Source organism: Scylla paramamosain, chromosome 43 (genome assembly GCF_035594125.1).
Source record: "Scylla paramamosain isolate STU-SP2022 chromosome 43, ASM3559412v1, whole genome shotgun sequence".
NCBI lineage: Eukaryota > Metazoa > Arthropoda > Malacostraca > Decapoda > Portunidae > Scylla > Scylla paramamosain.
This window is the reverse complement of record NC_087193.1, coordinates 10,632,365-10,654,347: the sequence shown is the minus strand read 5'-3', so window position 1 is coordinate 10,654,347 and position 21,983 is coordinate 10,632,365. Positions and strand designations below refer to the sequence as shown.

Genomic DNA, 21,983 nt, shown 5'->3' with positions numbered 1-21,983 from the left:
GAAGGGAGGATGTAGGGAGGATGTAGGGAGGATGTAAGGACGGAGGAGGCATGATCGTGTAGATGATAAAAGATAGTACAGAAGGCTCATGAGAAACTATGAAAGCTGAAGGTATGGAAGAAAAAAAAAATACGAGGGGAAAAAAAGAAATGCAGGTGTTGTGAGATGAAATTAGGCGAGGAGGAAAATGAGATAAAATGAAAGAATTATGAAGTTAAGAGAGGAGAGAAAGAAGATAAAAGAGGCAAGAGAAAAGGAGAGATGATAAATGATGGAATGAAGAAAAGCAGAAGAATAAAACGCTGGATGTGTATATTGAGAGATGAAGGAAGTCAGGAGAGAGGAGGAAAACAAGATACGAGAAGAAAGTGAAAAGGAGGAGAGAGGATGAAAGATGACAAAATTTGGAAGAACAGAGGAATAAAACAAAGAATGCAGATAATGAGAGATGAAGAAATTTAGAGGAAAAGAAGATAAATGAAGCAGACGAAAGGAAGATAATGGATAAAGAACAAAATAAAAGACGAAAGACAAAGAAAACAGGTAATAATATAGACACAATCCACATTGTTGATAAAGAAAAGAAAAATAAATAAATAAAAGATAGGGGAACTACACGATAGAAAATGACAGAGATGAATCAGTCAAGTGAAGCCTTTTGATACCGCTTCGAAATCACTGTCAAGGGTTCGAATCTCACCAACCCTTTATCTTTTTAGGCTTCACTTGTATTCTTGAACTTCGAACCTTTTTTGGAAGCGACTCAGTAAGGTGTAGTAATGTCAGGTGAGGCGCAAAGGTGGCATTGTGTACATTCAGTCCTAATTAACACAAATCTTTAACTCTGACTTGATGAGAGAGAAATTACCATTGAGGAGGAGAAACTGGGAGGAAAATTATTGTGATTATTTTTCTCCACTTTCACTTTCTCTCTTTGTGTCGTATTAATGAGTTTTTGTCTAATGTTTCTTGTTTAGTTATTATTTTTTCTCTCTCTTTAATTCTTTTGTTGGTATTTAACTGTTACATCCTCCTGTCTTTTTCTGTTCTCCCTCATCTTCGCTTTGTTTTTTTGGTTTCATCTCATTCTCCTCTCTCTCTCTCTCTCTCTCTCTCTCTCTCTCTCTCTCTCTCTCTCTCTCTCTCTCCTCCCTACACAAACATTCACTTCTATCACATTATCATGCATTCATCCACCTCACGTTGCTTCACCCCTCACTATACCTCCCTCACCTCTTCATCCCTTACCCATTGTTCCTCTCACCCCTCCCTCACTCCCTCACCCTCACCCCATTGCCAGGTCACCCCGCCTCACCTTCCAAGCCGCTCCCGGTCCTACAGGTCACACCTAGCACCACCAGCAGCAGGATTGACCGTGGTGATGACCAGCTGAGTCTGCGTGATTCTGCCATTTCATCAGCGTCTGGCGGCATAACAAAGGCGGGATTATCAGGGAGCATGAGGGAAGAAAACGGGTGTTGGTCTTTGAAGGGGAAGAAAGCGGCTTTTGTGGGTGTTTGGTAAGGGAGATTTGTTGTGTGTCAGATATTGTGGGTTTGGTAAATGTCAGGTATTTTTTTTTTTTTTGAGGATAGGTTATGTAAGGTTAGGTTAGGTTAGGTTAGATTAGGTTAGGTTATGTAAGGTTAGGTTAGGTTAGGTTAGATTAGATTACCTTCACTTCATGCAATTCTTTCCTACTTGGGTCGTCTTTCGCTGACCTTCCTAGCACTCTAAGAACTGTTTGCACGGAGACACGGGAGGGAAAAGAGAGAAAACGGTTGGTTAATTTTGTCATTTTATGCTACAGGAATACTGACAAGAGAAAGTTTACCAAAAAAAAAAAAATATATAGCGTCTAAAAAGTAATACAGGTAAAGGAGGGTCAAATTTGAGGAGGAATGAAAGGATTAATGCAATTCCTTTCCTGCTTAAGTGAGTAATGCATGAGAGAAACATTTCCCATTTCACTTGAGCGATGCATCATCTTCCAGTGCAGCAACGGAGCCTGTGACACTAAAAGCTTTCTACTTCTCGGTCACTTCTTTTGGTGTCAGTCACTTACGACATCATACCCCAAATCTGTAGCGGGTTTTTAGAACGGTTTCCAGGGAAGACAAACCAGTCAGGGAAGGGTTTAAAGCATGGTACACATTAGTACTTGAGGGAAAAAGGGGTAGCACAAGGAATGGCGATAAATAAAATGTAATATGAAAACAAGGCAAAAAGATAAAGAAAGGAGATATTTGAAGGGATAATGAATACAAAAAAAAAAGATTATATTAAAGCGAGATAAATTATGGGAAAATTATTATTAGAGGGAATGGTAAGTAATAGGTATAGGAATAGCGATGAGTGAAACGTAATATGAAGACAAGGCAAATAACATAAAGAAAAGAGATATTTTAAGCAATAATAATTACCAAGAATTAAAAAAAGAATGAAATAATATGAAAACAAGGAAAATTATTGGAAAAGGAGCATCAGAGGGAGTGGTAAGTACTAAGAATAACATAAAAAAAGACGTAATAAAAAAACAAAGTCAGTTATGAATATAGTATTTGAGGAGACACTTGAAAGGAAATAAATAGACAAAACTTACATGAAAACAAAGCAAATTATACAAAGAAAAGGGCATCTGGGTAAATAAACGTACAAAAAAATAACTTTGAATGAAACTGTGATATGGAAAGAAGTCAAATAACATATAAAAAAAATAATGATTAAGGGAATAATAGATACAAGGAGTAATAATAAATAAAACGTTATAATATGAAAAAAAGCAGAGTAATGATAAAAAAAAGGACATTTGGGAGAAGATAGGTACAAAGAATAATAATAATAATAATCAAAATTTTGTAATATGAAAACGAGGTAAATAACAAAAAAAAGGGGGAGAGTATGCCAAGGTGCTTGGAAACTTAACACAACATAAAAAAATAGAAAAAAGTATCTTGTTGATTAGGAAACAGTTCAGTTTTTTTTTTTTTTTTACCACTGTCACTTGAGAAAATTGTATCTTGTGTCTCTAACAATATCATAACTTTACGAAAATTTAATAAAGTCTTGTTAGGGTGTAAAGAGACACAACGAAAGAAGAAGAAGAAGAAGAAGAAGAAGGAGGAGGGGGAGGAAAATAATCAATGTGCGTGCATGCGTGTGTATAATTTTCTCTCATTTGAGCTTATGAACTGATAAAAGGCAATGAACTGTAAAAGAAAAAAGTGAGTGAAAAAAAAACCTGTTGCATCCAAGCTCAGCAGAGAGAGAGAGAGAGAGAGAGAGAGAGAGAGAGAGAGAGAGAGAGAGAGAGAGAGAGAGAGAGAGAGAGAGAGAGAGAGAGAGAGAGAGAGAAAATGAATGAAATGTGAAAGAAGTTAAAAATATTGAGTTGATCTTTTACGTCGCAAATTCGAAAATGGAAAACAACAACAACAACAGCAACAACAACAACAACAAACAAAACAAACCCACACCAACCCCAACCGGAACCCCAGCATCTTACAACCAAAAGCTGACACACAACCACCACCACCGCCACCACCACCACCACCCCCAAGAAGGCAAGGTAGATAAGGTGCATCGGGCAAATGTCACCGCCACTCCCTCACCGCCGCTCCACACAAAATACCATCACACTGACTCCTACTATCGCTTGCTTCTGAGTCTCCGTCCTGGTGTTCTTGTGTCTGTCCGCGTGTTGGTTCACTGCTCCGCTCCGCTCGTTCGCTTCCTGACCTTGAGCAAATCACTTTCTCCTGCCAGTTTCTCACCCTCGGCTCGCACGCGGGCTCTCCCCCACTCTCCCTCTCAGTTTTTCTCTCTCCTTCTCTCTGTGTCTGTGTATCGCCTATTCTCTCACTCCTCTCTTCTTTTCTATGTTTTTTTTTATTTTATCTCTTCCGTTTTCGTGTTTAATGTCTAGTTTATTTTTTTTATCTTTATTTGTCGATTATATTTTTGATTGGGTATTCCTCTTCTCTCTCTCTCTCTCTCTCTGCTTCCTGCCTTTTCTCTTATCTTCGTTCTCTCTCTTCTTTTTACATGTTCCTCCTCACTCATTCATCCACGCCTCTCCTTCCATCCCTTCTTTCCTCTCTTCCTTCTTCCATCTCTCCATTCCTTCTCCTTTACTTCCTCCATTACCTGCATCACTCGTAACAAAAACACACATACCCACTACCCACCCAATTACACGCCCTCCCTCCCTCTCCCTACCTCCTACCCTCCGGCCTTCTTAAAACACGCGTGCCCTCCCTGCCCCTCCCTGCCCCTCCCTTCTCCTCCTCCTCTTCCTCCTCTTTCCCTCTCTCCTCACTTTCTCACTGTCATTTATTCAGTTACACAATACCATTATCTGACACTTTTCTGATCACGTACGGTAACTTAACACTATACAATGACTTTGGTATTTGATCTCCACTTAATCTTTCCTTCTCTAGCTGTCTATGTCCCTCTCATACACAGTTTCACCATAAGACTCCTTTGTTTTCATCACATACAGCGGGTAACGAAACAGCAACAAACTGTGGTATTTATCTTTGGTGAGCTGCGTGGAATAGGAAGCCAAAGGGAAAAATATTATTGAGACTCCTCGGCCACCTGGTAGTAAGGAGCTGGTAACATCTATTATAGTAAAACAGGGATCAATAACGATATCCAATGAAGTAAAGAATTCCAGGCACCTTTTACTGGGACGTGCAAAGAATCACACACACACACACACACACACACACACACACACACACACACACACACACAAAACAAAAAAAATAAAGAGGAAAAAATGATAAAGTTTAAATGTAATATGTACAACAATAACAACAGCGATAAGAAAGATAACAAACCCCACACACAAAACTAGGAAAAAATACTACTTGATAATAATAAAACTGATGTACACACACACACACACACACACACACACACACACACACACACGTTCTTTGCTACCACTAGTTCTGGTTGTGTGCGCCATTTGTGTTGATGAGTTGATTAGTCACCTCTGTTGTTCTGGAGCTGATGATGTTTGTTACTTGGCCAGTCGATGAAGATGCTTGGAGTGTTGGCAGCGTGGAGAACAGGAGTGTGGCGGTGATTGTGTATGTATGATGTGCGAATAAAAAGCACGATGACGAGAGTTCTTGATTTAATGGTGACGGATTTGTACACACTGGACTCAAGACGGTTGATTGTATTGTCTCTCTCTCTGAAGTAATATGATTTATATGTCAGCAGCGTCTCTCACGGCTGACTGTGATGGAGCGGAACTGAGTGAGACCAAGATTGCTCGTGACTTGGTGACTCTGACTGTGTCTCTGACTGGGACTCAGCTCCAACTGATCTGAGCTGCCTGATGAACTGACCAGCTAAAGACTGGAAGTGGGTGTGAAATTCCCTTGAGAGGTAGGGAAAGGGGAACGAACGCAGATGTCCCTAAGAGCGAAGTGGGGTGTGAGGTCCCCTTTAGATTAAGAAAGGAGGAGAAATTACCAGGAGGGAAGACGAACATGTGTACGCTGGTAATCCCTCTCGACTAGAAATGGGTGTGAAATTCCCTTGAGAGGTGGAGAAAGGACTGGCTGGCCAAGGTACACGTGGGGTGAATATACGAAATAGTGAAATATACATATATATATAATAAAAGTGATTGTTAAGACTGATACATACAAAAAAAAATGAAAGAGGAAAAAAATATAAAGATTAAAGGTAATACATACAGGAGCAACAAAGCGATAAGAAAGATAACAAACCCTCACACACAAAACTAGAAAAAAATACTACTTGATAATAATAAAATGGACACACACACACACACACACACACACACACACACACACACACACACACACACACACACACACACACACACACACACACACACACACACATACACACACACACACACACACACACACACACACACACACACACACACACACACACACACACACAAAGCAGCACCCAGCGGACCCATTTCACGGCCACCACCGCTGCTCGACATAGCAAATGTCAGTTGTTTTAAGGTTCGCCGCCTCCCTCTCCCCGCCTCTGCCCTATAATTCCAACACTTTTTCTCACCGCCTCTACAAAAAACGCCCATTTCAACCCCACGTGACTTCCATGTCCACTTCCTATTTACGAGAAGGGACTGACTTATCTATTTTATTTTTTTCTCTCTCTCTCTTACTTTATTTTTTTTTCCTTTCCTCTCTCTCTCTCTCCGGCGTGAGGAAAGGTGTGTGGGGGGCGTGCACCTGGCTGTCAGGGGTCATTTTTTAGGACCAGCGGCAGGGGTTGGGTGCCAAGGGCGAGTAGGGGCACCAGGAAGTGTCAGGGAGAAGAAGGCGTGTCTGTGTAGGATGAAGACAAGGCCCTGCATCCCTAAAAGACGACCCTGCATTCTCCCCAGCAGTCCTTTACACGTGCGTGGTGAAGGGCGTGCAGGCTGACAAGGTGAGGACAAGACCTGACACATCCCACCCTACACTACCCTCTGCCAGGTCTATGAAGGGTGACAGGGTGAAGACAAAGCCCTGTATCCCTAACACAGACGACCCCTACATCCAACGGACTGTACAGGGTGACAGGGTGGAGGGGCGCTGCATTACACTATCTGCGTCTTGAGCCTGTCCTCGCTGCCCTGTTCCTGTCCTCACTGACTCACTCTTCCCTCGGAGCGCATTGTCCTGTTACTTTCATTCCCTCCCGTTTTTTTTTTTTTTCGTACTTGGGGAGAGAGAGAGAGAGAGAGAGAGAGAGAGAGAGAGAGAGAGAGAGAGAGAGAGAGAGAGAGAGAGAGAGAGAGAGAGAGAATAAGAAAATTCAAATAAATAAACCAGAAAACAGGAAAAGGAAAGAATGAAATGCATATGAAAATTTAAGACAATATTTCCTTTATCCCCAATCAATAATAAATAAATAAAGACAGAGAGAGAGAGAGAGAGAGAGAGAGAGAGAGAGAGAGAGAGAGAGAGAGAGAGAGAGAGAGAGAGAGAGAGAGAGACTGACAGATACACAGGCAAGCAGACACATACAAACAAACAGACAAATAGACAGATAGGCTAATGAAACAACATATGTAGCAATGTAACCTGAGCTAGTGAGGAGAGATAGAGATACAAACACAGAGGCAAACAGAGAAAATGAAAATAATGTCACAATACCATGATGTAACGTATCCTGCGCCAGTGAACTGTACGGCTGAGGGGTACTGGGATCAGGGAAGTCCCCGGCGAATGTCAAGCAAAAACGACTCAGTTATAAAGAGGTGAGGGTATGATGCCCGTGGCTGGGGTAACTAACACCTCGCGGCCTTGACTCCGTGCTCGACATTTCCAGATCTACAACACACCGAGCCTTGTCCCCACGCCTCCCACGCTGCCGCCGCCCGCCACTGTCTACTTCCCACCTGTTCCTCCTCCTCCTCTGTCTGTCTGTCTGTTTGTCTCTCTCTTGTTCACTTCTCATTTCCCCGTTTTCTTTGTTTTGTTTTCTTCCTTGTCTTTTAGTTCCTTATTGCGTCTTGTTATACTGTTCTTGCTAATTTGTTTTGTCTAGTCTCTCTCTCTCTCTCTCTCACACACACACATACAGACGAACGCACGCACACCCCTCTCGTCCCTTCAAGTTACACGTATCCACAAACAAAGTCAACTACAAGTAAAAAGAATAAGCAGGAAAAACTTGCCATGCTTTGACCACAGCGGGTCTCATTAAACATCAACGTATATGTAGCTTTAGGACACTTTTCCTTCCTCTTCCTTGTACTTTGTGGGTCTCTCTTGTGCCTCTTGATCTGCTTGCTATTATTTTTTTCCTCCATTTCTTCTTTTCCTTTTCCTTCTGTGTGTCTATTTTTTTTTCTTTGTTATTTATTTATTTTTTATTCGTTCGTTAATTTCCTTTATTTTTTTCCTCCTCCTTTTCCTTCTTTTGTTCGTATGCAGTTATCATTTTCTTTTTCTTTGTTATTTATCTTTTTTTTATTCTTTTTTCCCTTTGATTAGTTTTCCTTAACTTCTTAATTTTCACTTCCTTATCTCCTCTTCATATTTCTTCCTTCTTCTTTTCCTCCTATACGCCTGTCCATTTTTCTTTTATTTGTTATTTCTATTTCTATTCTTCTTTTTCCATTCATTAATTTCCCTTGATTTCTCCTCCTCCTCCTCCTCCTCTTCTTTCTCCTCATTATTTTTTTCTTCCTTTATCTCCTCTGCCTCCGTTTTCCTTTCTTTTTTTTTTTCTTTTTTCTTAGGTTGCTCTTCATGTTCCTCTTATCATGACCTTTATTCTATGTCCTTTTTTTTATTTTTTACTCTCTCCCCTCTTTCATTGTCTGCCTCCCTCTTTACTCTCCTCTTCTCTTTGTTTTGTTTTTCTTCTTCACATCTTCGGTTCTTCTCTCTTTCTTATTCTGTTTCTTTATTCCATCTTCTCTTCCCACTCGTGCTTCTATTACTATTGCTACCACTACTACTACTACTACTACTACTACTACTACTACTACTACTACTACTACTACGTTTGTCCTTTCCTCCTCCTTTATTCGTTTCCTCCATCTCTCCCTCACCCACATTCCTAATCCCGTTCTCTTCCCCTCCTCCTCCTCCTCCTCCTCCTCCTCCTCCTCTTCCCTTTCCTTCTCATGGTTGTAACATTAACCACCTACTCCTACCACTCTTCTTTTTCCTCTTCCTCCTTCGCCTCTTCCTTTACATTTTCTTCCTTTTCTTCTTCCTCCTTCATCTCTTCATCTTCCTTTTTCTTCATTTTTCTTCTCGTCTTCTGACTCTTCTAATTCCTTCTTTCACCTCTACTTTTCATTTACACCTTTATTTTTCTCTTCTTGTTTCTTCATTTTTTCCATCCTTTTCTTTTTCTCCTCTTCTACCTCGTTCACTTCCTGTCTCTCCTTTTATCCTCTCATTTACCACTTCCCTTTCGTCTAAACCCTCTTCTTTCACCTGTTTTTTTTTTTTCATTTTCTCTCCATATTCTTCATCTTCCTTCTCTTCCCCTTCTACTTCGTTCACCTTTCAATCTTCTTATCCCCTCTTTTATCATCCCATCTACTACTTCCCTTTCGTCCATCGCTAATTTTTCTACCCTTTCCTCCTGTCCTTCCAACTTCTTACACCTTCGATACAAGTAAACTCACACAGATAGCCCAGCTGATGGCCGCCACTGCCACGTGTGTCTGGGTGGAGTTCCCTAGAGGCCTCGCTGTGGCCGTCTTCAGACCCAGTTGCCAAGTTAGCTAAGGGTCACTGCTGCTGGCAAAAAAGTTACTAGGGAAAGTGGTTTTGGTCTCGGTTTTGTGGTGATGTAATGTTTCTTCTTCTTCTTCTTTATTTCTCTTCTTTTTTTATCTTTCTTCTTCTTTTTTCTATCTTTCTTCTTTTTCTTTTTCATCTTTCTTCTTTTTTATCTTCTTTCTCTCCAGCGGTATTATCCCATTTTTCTCATTGTATCTACCTATCAATCTATCTATCTATAATTAGTCTTCAAGGTGGGGCTAGTATGGCGGCTTATCTCTAGCCATCCTGCCAGATCAACCTTTGTACATGGGCCCCTCTCTTTTGTTTCCCATCCGTGTGCTACTTGAAAGGTATATGTTACGTACTATGTATATAATAAAGGAAGTTGCATAGTACAATGAATGTCTATGTTAAGGATTATAACTACTATTTGTATAAATTCTATGACGTGGCAAATATTTTTTCCCATGTTGCCAAGTTGTCCTGGTGGTGGTGGTGGTGGTGGTGGTGAGGTATCATTAAAAGGGATTAGCACTCCCTCCCAGATATGTGTGTGTGTGTTGAAGAAGGGGAAGGAGGAGCAATGAGAAAGAGATTTTGACTCGCTAGCGTTCCAGGGTCCTGCATACTAGGGTCCTGCTACTGCTTATTCTTCATTTTGTCATCCGTTCTCCTCCTACTACCACCACCACCACCACCCCACCACCACCAGCACCACCACCACCAGTACTATACCACGCTTCCGGCTCTTCCCTGCATACTACCAGTTAAAGTTTGTGAGGGCAGTGACAGCAGACGACAAAGGTCAGGAGGGGTTGAACCTTGGCCCTTGAGCCCTTGAGCAACTATTGGCCTACCCGACTTGCTCTGGTTAGCGAAGCAGGGAAGGACACACCGGGAAGGAGAGGGAGGAAGGGAAGGTTAGGGAGGAAATGGGAGAACTGCACGGGAAAGTAGATAGGTAGGAAGGTTAGGAGGAAATGGGAATAAGAAGTGGAGGAAAGGAATGAGGTAGATGGAAGAGTAGGAAGGAAAGGAGGAAAGATGGGAGATGAAAAATATAGAGAGGGAGGAAGGAGAGAAATAGGGAATTATAGAAGGGAAAAAAAGGAGGGAAGCAAAAAGAAAACAGAAAGGAGAAAGAAACGTAGGAAGAGAGATAGAGAATAAAAAAGAAAAGAAAGAAAGGAAGAAGAAAAGAAGGAAGGAAAGAACCGGGAAAAGAAGAAAGAAAGGAAAGAAAGAAAATAGACAAAAGAAACGAAGGAAGAAAAGAAGAAGAAAGGAAATACGGGGAGAGGGAAAGGAAGAAAGGCAAAAAGGAAGATAGAGAATTAGAGAAGGAACGAAAGAACAGCAGAGAGAGAGAGAGAGAGAGAGAGAGAGAGGTAGAAAATCAGACCTTTGTTAGTGTCCTTCGCTTTTTATGATATTTAAGAAAGATGCCGATGCGGTAAAAAGATAAGGGCGAGGTGAAAATAAGAGAGGTAATGCCGAGGGTCACAGTGGTGGTGGTGGTGGTGGTGGTGGTGGTGGTGGTGGTGGTTGTGGTGGTTGTGGTGGTGGTGGATGATACTATTATTACTACTACTACTACTACTACTACTACTACTAATAATAATAATAATAATAATAATAATGATAATAATAATAATAATAATAATAATAATAATAATAAAAGAACAACAGCAAGGAGAGAGAGAGAGAGAGAGAGAGAGAGAGAGAGAGAGAGAGAGAGAGAGAGAGAGAGAGAGAGAGAGAGAGAGAGAGAGAGTGGAAGAGAAAGTCACCGAAAGTAAATAAATCAGAAAAAAACAATGAAATTTAAAAAAAGAAATCAGATCACATTATTCACTTTCGTCTGCACTAATAAATAAACAAATAAATAAACCAAAGAAAACGAGAAACAAACATCAAATCAAACCATAAGACAAAAAAAACAAACGGTACAAAACCTGACCACACACACACACACACACACACACACACAGACAAAAGAACGAAACCACATTCAATACCAGTCAATCAGGTCACTCACTTGTGTAATATACGAGAACAGGTGAGTAAGTTAACAGGTGAGTAGGTGACCAGGTGGGCAACGAGCAAACAGGTAGATAGGTACAAGCAGGTTGGTCAGTCTTCTTTAAATGGGTGGGAGAAGGTGGAAGGGCATGAGAGGGGATGGTTACAGGCTGGGGTGGTTACAGGCTGGGATGGTTACAGGGTGAGTGGATGGAGCTCACTGGAAGGCTGTACAGGTTGGATGGTAGGATGTAATAGATGAGTTACTGGCTCATGGAAGGTTACAGGCTGGGAAGGTTACAGGCTGGAAGGTTACAAGCTGGAAGGTTACAGGCTGAGAAGGTTACAGGCTGAATAGAAGGTCACAATGAAAGCCCAGAGGGAGGAGCACACACTTGTAATGCAGGCCGGCGAAGGTCAGGCTGAAGCAGGTCACGAAAGGCAGGATCAGGGCCATTTGAACTTTTTTTTTTTCGTTTTTTCTCTTTTTTTTTTTTTTTTGCTTTTCTCTCCGCCCCCATGTCTCTCTCTCTCTCTCTCTCTCTCTCTCTCTCTCTCTGGAAGAAATGCATGATGAAATTTTAAGTTTCCAGCTCAAATTTTTCATATTAATCCAATTTCGAAACTCTATCCCGTAAAAATTTTCATGTCACACTACTACTACTACTACTACTACTACTACTACTATTACTACTACTATTACCGTTACTACTTCTAATATTACAACCAAACCACAACACTCTCACTACAAAACCAGGAGCACACTATAGCAATACTCACCACCACCACCACCACCACCACAGCAGCATATTGCCACATTACCAACAGAAAAGAAATGAAAACAGAAACAATGAAAAAAAAAGAAGGAAAAAAGAGGAACAATAAGAAGAGCGGCAGCATTAGGAGGAGGAGGAGAAGGAAAAGAAGAATAAGTACAACAACAACAACAACAACAACAACAACAACAACAACTTCTACCGATTAATTTCCTCATTTTTGGTCTTTCGTTTATCGGGTTACAATTTTTCCCCCTTGTATTTACTGACTTGTTTCTACGAGTGAGAGGGAAAAAAATGGTGTTGGTTTGCACTTTCATGGGAAGAGAAGGAAACACCACAGCTGAGTGAGGGAAAACTAAAAGGATAATGTTTGATGTAGTGAATGATGGACAAAAAATCAATAAAGTAGCAAATAAGTAAAATAAATAATGAAATATAAAACGAATCTAGATATAGTGAATTGTAAAATGGTGATAATAATGATAATAATAATAATAATAATAATAATAATAATAATAATAATAATAATAATAATAATAATAATAATTGTCTTCTTCGTTTCTTAATTATTTCCCTTCTTTGTATTTATTTCCTTGAATTCCTTCTTTCCCTTCTTTTGTTCTTTCTTCCTGTTTCCTTCGATCTGTCATTAAGAAATTCCTATTATAATTTCCTCCGTTTCTCCTTTCCTTTCATATTATTCCTTATTCTATCTTTTTTTTAATTTGTTTCACTTAATCCAGTTTTCTTACTTTATTCATTCTTACTATTTACTTTCTTTAGTTCTTCCTATTACTTTTCTTCAGTCATTCAAATCTCCCATCATTCATTTCGCCCTTTCCTCCATTATCCATTCATTATCCCTCCATTTATTCACGCAAAACATCCTTACATTAAAATTCTCTTCCTCATTTCTACCCTTCCTTATTTTCTATCAAGATCCACCACCACCACCACCACCACCTCCACTAGCTCCCCCAGTGTGCCTCCCACCACTGTCTCTATGCCTCTATCCCGTCCCCTCCCTATCTCACCCCACCGTCACCTGTCTACAAGGTAATCTAGTAGAACAAGACGGTATTATGATCACTCTAAGTCTACAGTTTTTTTTTTTTTTTTTTATCGTTCACTACAAGTTCCATTACCTCTTCACTTCTCTGTCTCTTCTTTTTTTTTTTTTTCTCTCTCTACTTCGTCTTTATTCATGTCCAGTGTCTTCTCGTCCTTGTCCACGTGCCTTCTTTATTTTTTTTTCATTGCAGTGTCTAACATTTCTCTATACTAAAGGCACAAATACACGATTTTTCCAAACACCTACGGAAAAGAAAAGAAAAACGAGGAAATCAAAAAGCTTCCCAGTGTGTAGTTTGTATACTATCCAGCGATGGCCATTGAAGAACGAAAAGAAAAAAAAAATATATATATATATAAAAAATATGTTTGCAAGGTGTGGCAAATAACAGTAAAAGAGTTAAGGGAGGCTGGAGGTACAGTGTCAATTTGCTGCTGTTGTTCTTTGCCTGTCTGCATATTTACGGAGTTTTTTTTTTTTTTATTTTCTCCCTCCTTTCACAATAATGCATCCTCACCTCTTTCCACACCTTCCACACGAATTTCCCTCTTTCATACACCTCACAGTCCTATTTCCCTCTCCTCCTTCCCCCACTGCACACGTGTCCCTGCACCCAAACAAATGCCTTATCAGACGTGCACATAAATATAAAAATCCAATTTGTCTTGCTCCTTAACTCAGCTGCTCTCACAATCCCACGTTGGACAATATAAACGAGAATAATAACACACATGGATAAAAATGAGAAAAAGGAAAAAAAAATGCATTATGTGCTATGACAATGTTTAATAGTGACAATAACACGTGTAATTAATTAGTTTACTCGGTATTCAGGGGACAAAGATTTTAACTCACTCATTCAACAATAATAATAATAATAACAATGGACCTTTCACTGCTTTTCGGCACAGCTTTCTTCAGTCGGTTACAAACTCTTAGGCATTTCCTTTGTTCCACAGTCACCTTTAAATATTTTGCTACCTTGGCAATGGAAAATATAATATCTTGGTAGTCTTTTTTTTTATTATTATCTGTAGATGGCTGGCAAGATTGTGTGCAGTGCTTTTGGTGTTATAGATTGTTGCATATTACAGTGAAAGAGTTAAAATAAATCAATAAAATGCATTACTTACTATGATACCGTGAAGTAATAGTAACGCGTGTACTGAATCTTGCACTCATCGCTCGGGAAGATACTATTTAAATGGACGAGGGATTTAACTCTTTCACCTTATCAAGACCCAATAAGATGCATTACCTACCATGACAACGTGCAGTAGTGACACACGCAGTACATCCCCTTGGCATTTCACTTTGCACTCATGAAAATAGATATTAGTTAAAGGGACGAGTGATTTAACGTTAATGATATAAATTAAAACCCATTAAGATGTATTACCCACTATGATAACGTGTAATAGTAACAGTAACACACGCAATACATCTCCTTAGCACTCCATTTTGCACTCAGCGCGCATAAAAATTGAAACTGTATAAGGAGATGGGAGATTTCACTCAGTCACTCACCTTGAAGCGGCCGACAACAAACCACCTTCCACTTCGAGGCTCACACGCACACTGACTCGCTGCCCCACCGCCCTCGTGCCATATAGCCCACACTTCACCGCCGGGTCGGTTGCAGGAGTGGCTGTTTTACGTCAGACATTCATAGTTGTAATAGTTTGTTCAGTTGCTTCATCTCAGGTTCAGTTTCAAGCCACGCGGTGACTTGACGGGTTGGTTATTTTGTGTTTCGTGTTGTATTTGTGTTGATTTGAGGTGCTAGGCGAGTTTGGTCTTCCTTTTCTGGTTTTTAGTTTTTACTTTGTTTTGTTCTTATAAGGAAGTGATTTTACTGGGATTTACCTGCTGTTTTTTTTTTCTCTCTTTTTTTTTGGGGGGGGGCGGTGGGGAGGGGGAGTTCGCTCTTATAATGTTGAGGTCATTGTTACTTGTAGCATTTATGTTTATATTCTTGCTACTACTACTACCACTACTACTATTACTACTATTACTACTACTATTACTACTACTACTACTATTCTCTCTCTAACCTCCGCGGTAAAGACCAGAATGCCATTGTTTTGTTTTTCTTATTTCTCTCCACATTATCCACCTTTGATCTTATTCAATTTTAGTGTACCGTACATTTCCAGCCACAAAACCAATTGACAATATGAGGACGAAGGTGGACTGTATCGCATTGTTTAGCTGTCCAGTGAGGGGCGAGGGGCGCCAGAATACTCCCCACAACAAAATGTCCACAGCACACCACATTCAATTATGTGTATGTGTATATATATATATATATATATATATATATATATATATATATATATATATATATATATATATATATATATATATATATATATATATATATATATATATATATATATATATTATTTTTTCTTTTTTTTTCTTTTTTTTTCGCGTCTACGAGCAACGGCCGCTACCTCACATGGACGAGAAGAGGGCGAGAGTGCTTGGGGAGTATGAAGTGGTGGTCACTTTTTGATGTGCCGCGCGATTCTCTGTGACATCAGCAGATCAAAGGATGCTGCTCCCAGAGGGAGAGGCGGTGACTCACCTGGCGGGAAAGGTGTGGTGGAAGGTATCGGGTACTCCGTAGTGCAGTGGTTAGCACACTCGGTTCACGACCGAGAGATCCCGGGTTCGATCCCCGGGCGGAGCGGAGACAGACGGGCGGTCTCCTCACACCCGCGCCCCTGTCCACCCAGCAGTGAATGGGTACCGGGTATCAGTCGGGGGTCGTGCCTCGCTTCTCGGGATGGTGGTCTGGCACTTCCGTGGTGGAGCTAAAGGGTCGCCGCAAGGCACCCAGGTCCCCAACCCCGAGGAAAGGGTCAAACCTAGTACTCACCCGCTGGCCTCACGGCCCCACTTGAGAAAGCCTCTGAGCAAAGAAATATGTACTCTGTGCGACACGGTGACTGGAAAGTTACATGTCAGTTCTGGAGAGATCGGGGATCTCTCTCCGGCCCCGCCGCGGCAAGGACCAGGACAAACCATCATTTTGCTTTATAACCATCATTTTGCTTTATAATTTTGCTTTTTCTCTTCACTTGATCTAAAAAGGCAGAGCCGAGTCAAGTTCTAGCAGCTTCTTGAAGCTTCTTGTGACAGCAATTCGAGAGTAAATTCAACACACACACGTACACACACCAAACTCATAATGTTATAGTGTCTTTCAATTTTCATAGTAAAAGACTGTAATGGAGAGCCACAGGGAAGCAGCCAGAGCGGTAAAGACCAGGAGGCCAGCACTCATCTGTACGGGAAGGTGTGCTGTCAGGTAATGGGTACTCCGTAGTGCAGTGGTTAGCACGCTCGGTTCACAGCCGAAAGATCCCAGGTTCGATTCCCGGGCGGAGCGGAGAAAGATGGGCGATCTCCTCACACCCGCGCCCCTGTTCACCCAGCAGCAAATGGGTACCGGGTGTTAGCCGGGGGTCGTGTCCCGCCTCTCGGGGTGGCGGCCTGGCACCTGCCGCGGCGTGTAGCTGAAGGGTGCAAACCCATGATCCCCAAACCCGGCTTCGGCCAAACCACTATGAAACGAAACAAAGCAGAGTTGAAACAATAGAGGGACCCGGGGGTCTCCCTCTGGTCAAGCGTCGCAGGTAAGGACCAGTGTCCGTCATTTTCTTTTTCTTTTATTATCTTTCTCTCTTTTATTTCTCTCTCTCTCTTTCTTTCTCTCTGGATTGGATAATGCAACTCTTGCATCTTATCATTCGTTAAAGTCAAGGCCCATAGCGTGTGCGTAACCTTGGTTAAAGTTATCTCAATAAAAATCAACGAAAAAAAAAAAAATTTTATTTTATTTAATCTATTAATTAATTTATTTATTTATTTGTAATCATTGGTCTCACGTCGCCAGTATTTGAGAAAAAGGTGTGATGTCAAATGGTAGTCACTTGTGTCCCGACGTGTGTGAATACCAGAACAAAGACAGTTAGCATGTACTGCGTGTCTGACAAGTGTTGAGAGGCAGAAATCAACACGAGTTCAATGATCTTGCTGTCATAAACGGTGCAAGATAAGAAAAAAAATCATTGATATTTCTGACTAGAACACAAAAACTCACTCCAATAAATGTCATACCACAATCGTAATTAGAGACAAATTTACCCCCTTATTGGCAGACTTGGGATGAGTTTACAGTCAGGATAGAATCTAATATTTTTGCCTCTGATTCTGGAGATGAAGAAATTCCACAAACGATCGCCTTGATGATGTGCGCTCACCATTCCAACAACTATTTTCAGGGCGACAGAGTAGACTAATAGGTTTCTAGCAATTTTTTTCTTTTTCTTTTCTTTTTTTTTTTCTCCCTACAGTCGAGGCAGAATACTTGTTTTAAACTACCGCTTGACTCATTAACATACTTGGAAATCCCGGTAACTTTCACTAGGGACCTAAAATTGAGGTTAGACTGTAACTTCTGAGGATGTGAGCCTTTGATGACCCGCCGGATCCTTTCACAGGTAAAGAACATGAGGTAATAAGGCAATAAAAAGATCGTGTCTTTCACTAAGGTATTGAAATGCATATACTTGTTTCACATTGACAGCGAATTTTGTGTTATATTATATTTTAGTTAATTAGCCAGTTCATTTATTTTTCCACCATTCATATATCACCGTAGAAGTGTGCTGAGAGGATTATGGCTCTATAGTAAATAATTGGAAGAATCATGCAAGTAAACGCCATTCTGCTAACAAAGAAAACCATAAAAAAAATTCACCAATTAAAAAAAAAAAAGGGGGAAAAAATAACACATCAAAATAAAAGATAAATCAATAATTCCAACAACCAAATTAACATATTAACGAGTCACGCTGTTCATTTATCACTCGTCTTTACCACTACTGGGGACAAAAGGAGCTGATTAACTTGAGGGACTGGATAGACAGACACCTTTACACGAGTGACCTTAAAGGCTGAAGGACTCTTAGACCACAAAGAAGCCAATCACAGGACTAGGAACGTTACAGCTTAAAAATAACAACGTATCCAATTTTCCTTGAGGCCCTGTATGCAATGTTTTTTACGTATGAGTGTTTCAGGCACTGTATGTATTGTCTTGTTGAAATTCTAGCTTTTCCAGACTATGTTTACAGTGTTTTGTTAGGTATTCCATTGTTTTTCCAGGCATTGTATGTATTGTTTTGTTAAGTATCAGTTTTTAAGGCTTTGTATGTATTGTGTTGTTAAGTTTCCATGTTTTCTAAGCACTATGCATCGTCTTATGTATCTCCGTAGGGTTTTGGTGTTTCCAGTCAGCGCATACATTTATTTAATTATTTATTTATTTATTAGTATATCCTTCCTCTAGACACATTTCATTCACCTTACGCATTGTTATTCTTCTGTTTTATAAGTGTTATATAACCTGGTTAAGTCCTCCCTTCTTTTTGCTACCTTTGTGTGTTTCCAGCCACTGAATGATTTACTTTAAGTTACCCCTACATTTATGCTGTTTCCTGTTGCATCCTATATTATTTTCCTAAGTTTCCCCTTCATTTCGATAAGTGTTTTATAAGCACCATTATGATAATCTGCGCAAGTTTTCACCTCCTTAAGTTACTCTGTGACAGTTCCAGTTACCAGATGTTTTTCTTAAATTATCCATAAATTTCTGCTGTTCTCTGCTGCCAAATATATAATTTCCTTAAGTTTCCCTTCTATTTCGCCAAATATATAATTTCCTTATGTTTCCCTTCTATTTCGATAAGGTTCTAGTGTTTTATAAACATAATTGTCTGCTCAAATCTTCTCTTCTTTTAGTTAATTTTATAATTATATGGTATTTCCACTCACCATTTTTTTTTTTTCAAAGTCATCCATAAATTTCTGTTTCCATTCACCGGCCACATTATTTTATCACGTTTCCCCTTCATCTAGGTTAGATTCTGCTGTTTTCCAAGCATCTGAGAATAATTCTGTAAAGTATTCCCTTCCTTTAGATTATTTGACAGTTTCCAGCATTGAACTATTTACTTAAGTTACCCATAAATCTCTGCTGTTACCTGGTTCACTACACGCCAACCTCATTTTCTTTAAGTCGATTTTTCAGCTATGACACTTCCTTATACTGGTGAGGTAATAACTCCCAGCGAGGAATATGAAGACTGAGGAAAAAAAATATATATAATCTCCAGGTGAAAGACTCGATTTGTCTGAAAGAGTGAGAGAAAATGGAGATAAAAGGGGTAACTAAAGAAAAGCGATTGTGTATTCAAAGCATCTGAAAACTAAAGACGTTATGGTCTCTTGTGTAATTTGATGGAGGAGAAAGAGGAGGAAGAGGAAGAGGAGGAGGAGGAAGAGGAGGACGACGAGGAGGAGGAACAGATGAAGAAGAAGAGCAACAACAACAACAACAACAAAGACAACATTTAACATAGCAATACTAAAATACCAGTAGACATTTTACATGAACAAACATAAGCAGTAACAACAAACAAACGAACCAACGAACAAACAAACAACAACAACAACAAAAAGAGGCCTTCTACACCACATATCTACAACACATACAGCTAACTATGAAATAAACTCTTACCTTCATCTTTCCCTGTCCCTCATCCTCCCTGCCTCGGCATTATAGGAAGGGTAAAAAAAAAATAAATAAATAAATAAATAAGTAGAAATTTTGGGGAAAACTTAGATCCTCTCGTCATTTCCTCTTTATATTTCTGCCCGGAACCATGCCAAGTCTGTTCTCCAATTAGCCAAAAACTCCTTCATTAACAGAAAATGTCAAAACCTTTCAAGATCTAACTCCCCTCGTGATTTCTGGCATCTAGCCAAAAATATCTCCAATAACTTTGCTTCTTCTTCTTTCCCTCCTCTATTTCAACCAGATGGCACCACTGCTATCACATCTATTTCTAAAGCTGAACTCTTCGCTCAAATCTTTGCTAAAAACTCTACCTTGGACGATTCTGGGCTTGTTCCTCCCTCTCCTCCACCCTCTGACTACTTCATGCCACCTATTAAAAGAACGCTTGACTTCTGATCTTTCTAAAATTTCTGATTGGGGCAGAGCAAACTTGGTATTGTTCAATGCTTCAAAAACTCAATTCTTCCATCTATCAACTCGACACAACCTTCCAGACAACTATCCCCTCTTCTTCAATGACACTCAACTGTCCCCCTCTTCTACACTGAACATCCTCGGTCTGTCCTTTACTTATAATCTGAACTGGAAACTTCACATCTCATCTCTAGCTAAAACAGCTTCTATGAAGTTAGCTGTTCTGAGACGTCTCCGCCAGTTTTTCTCATCCCCCCCAGCTGCTAACTCTGTACAAGGGCCTTATCCGTCCATGTATGGAGTATGCTTCACATGTCTGGGGAGGTTCCACTCATACTGCTCTTCTAGACAGGGTGGAATCAAAAGCTTTTCGTCTCATCAACTCCTCTCCTCTAACTGACTGTCTTCAGCCTCTCTTTCACCGCCGCAATGTTGCATATCTAGCTGTCTTCTACCGCTATTTTCATGCTAACTGCTCTTCTGATCTTGCTAACTGCATGCCTCCCCTCCTTCCGCGGCCTCGTTGCACAAGACTTTCTTCTTTCTCTCACCCTTATTCTGTCCACCTCTCTAACGCAAGAGTTGACCAGTATTCTCAATCATTCATCCCTTTCTCTGGTAAACTCTGGAACTCCCTGCCTGCTTCTGTATTTCCACCTTCCCATGACTTGAATTCCTTCAAGAGGGAGGTTTCAAGACACTTATTCATCAATTTTTGACCACTGCTTTGATTCTTTTACGGGACTGGCATTTCAGTGGGCATTTTTTTTTTATTAGATTTTTGTTGCCCTTGGCCAGTGTCCCTCCTACATAAAAAAAAAAAAAAAAATTCTCCACAACTGGCAGTTTAGCAGAGACGTGGTGCTGTTATTGCCTCACAAAGGTCAACAACGAACTGAGACGAGAAACCTGTACGCACTTTAGATGTTTTAGGTAACTGCATCTTTCTTTTTAATATAATATTGTCCTACTTGAATAAAAGATAAATAAACAAATAAACAAATAAATAAATAAATAAATAAAAACGAGCTGGGATTCTCTCTCTCTCTCTCTCTCTCTCTCTCTCTCTCTCTCTCTCTCTCTCTCTCTCTCTGTCACTTTGCTCTCCCATACCTTTCTTCTGATATAGCTAGGCCTCAAAAGAAATCACATTAAAACACTATGAAAATGAAGTTCAAACCACACAAATGAGGCGCGGCGTGGTCTCCATGGTAACGAACCAAATAAACACGGTGAAGTTGCCTAGTCAGGGTTGCCAATATATATAAAGCAGGCCTATATCTCGTTCATCAGCCTACTCTGGTAACATCAAGTGGAAGTAATAGATATGGTTGACTTAGTTAACAGCAGATGGAAAGCAGATTAGGCGAGATATTGACTGTTCCATATTACCACCCTTTCCCCTACACGTTCATACGTGTAGGGGAAAGGGTGGGCTCAAATGATGCGGTTACTGATTCGTGATTAAAGAGATAATTAGCTCTTGTATTGCTCACACGTAGTTTACAATAGAATTTTTCACCTAATTTGGTTGGGGACATTCTTGGCTTTATTATGGGGTGAAGCTCTTAATTGTAGTTAAACCACGGGCTGGGATCAAATCGTCAATAATTACGCTGCGCCAGCTATCCTGTCGTATCTGGCAAGTATGTTTCCCCTTCATTTGAAGCAAGTGTTACCCGTCATCACTCATCAGTGTCTGTCTAGTGTAACACGTATAGTGGTCTGGTGTTCTATCACCCTATCTTAAGGCTCTTGTAGCGTGTGTCGTTAAAGTGATGTGA

At 40.3% G+C, this 21,983-nt stretch overlaps 1 protein-coding gene and 1 non-coding gene across 4 annotated transcripts in view; one reads left to right on the top strand and one right to left on the bottom strand.

Moving 5' to 3' along the window:
- LOC135093752 (alkaline phosphatase-like) overlaps positions 1-16,190 on the bottom strand; it is a 43,583-nt gene extending 27,393 nt beyond the window's left edge. The window contains exons 1-2 of one of the 3 annotated variants that reach the window (XM_063993340.1): positions 15,724-16,190; positions 1,316-1,423 (exon numbers count right to left, since the gene is read on the bottom strand). In XM_063993340.1, coding sequence (XP_063849410.1) covers positions 1,316-1,412 — 97 coding nt within the window. In that variant the 5' untranslated portion in view covers positions 1,413-1,423; positions 15,724-16,190. Of the gene's footprint in view, positions 1-1,315; positions 1,424-5,003; positions 5,241-14,660; positions 14,772-15,723 lie in introns of those variants that run through there. The other 2 variants (XM_063993339.1, XM_063993341.1) reach the window with 2 other exon arrangements.
- Trnav-cac (transfer RNA valine (anticodon CAC)) lies at positions 15,755-15,834 on the top strand. Its single transcript has one exon. It is a non-coding gene; the product is annotated as a tRNA-Val (tRNA).
- Positions 16,191-21,983: the final 5,793 nt, after the last annotated feature.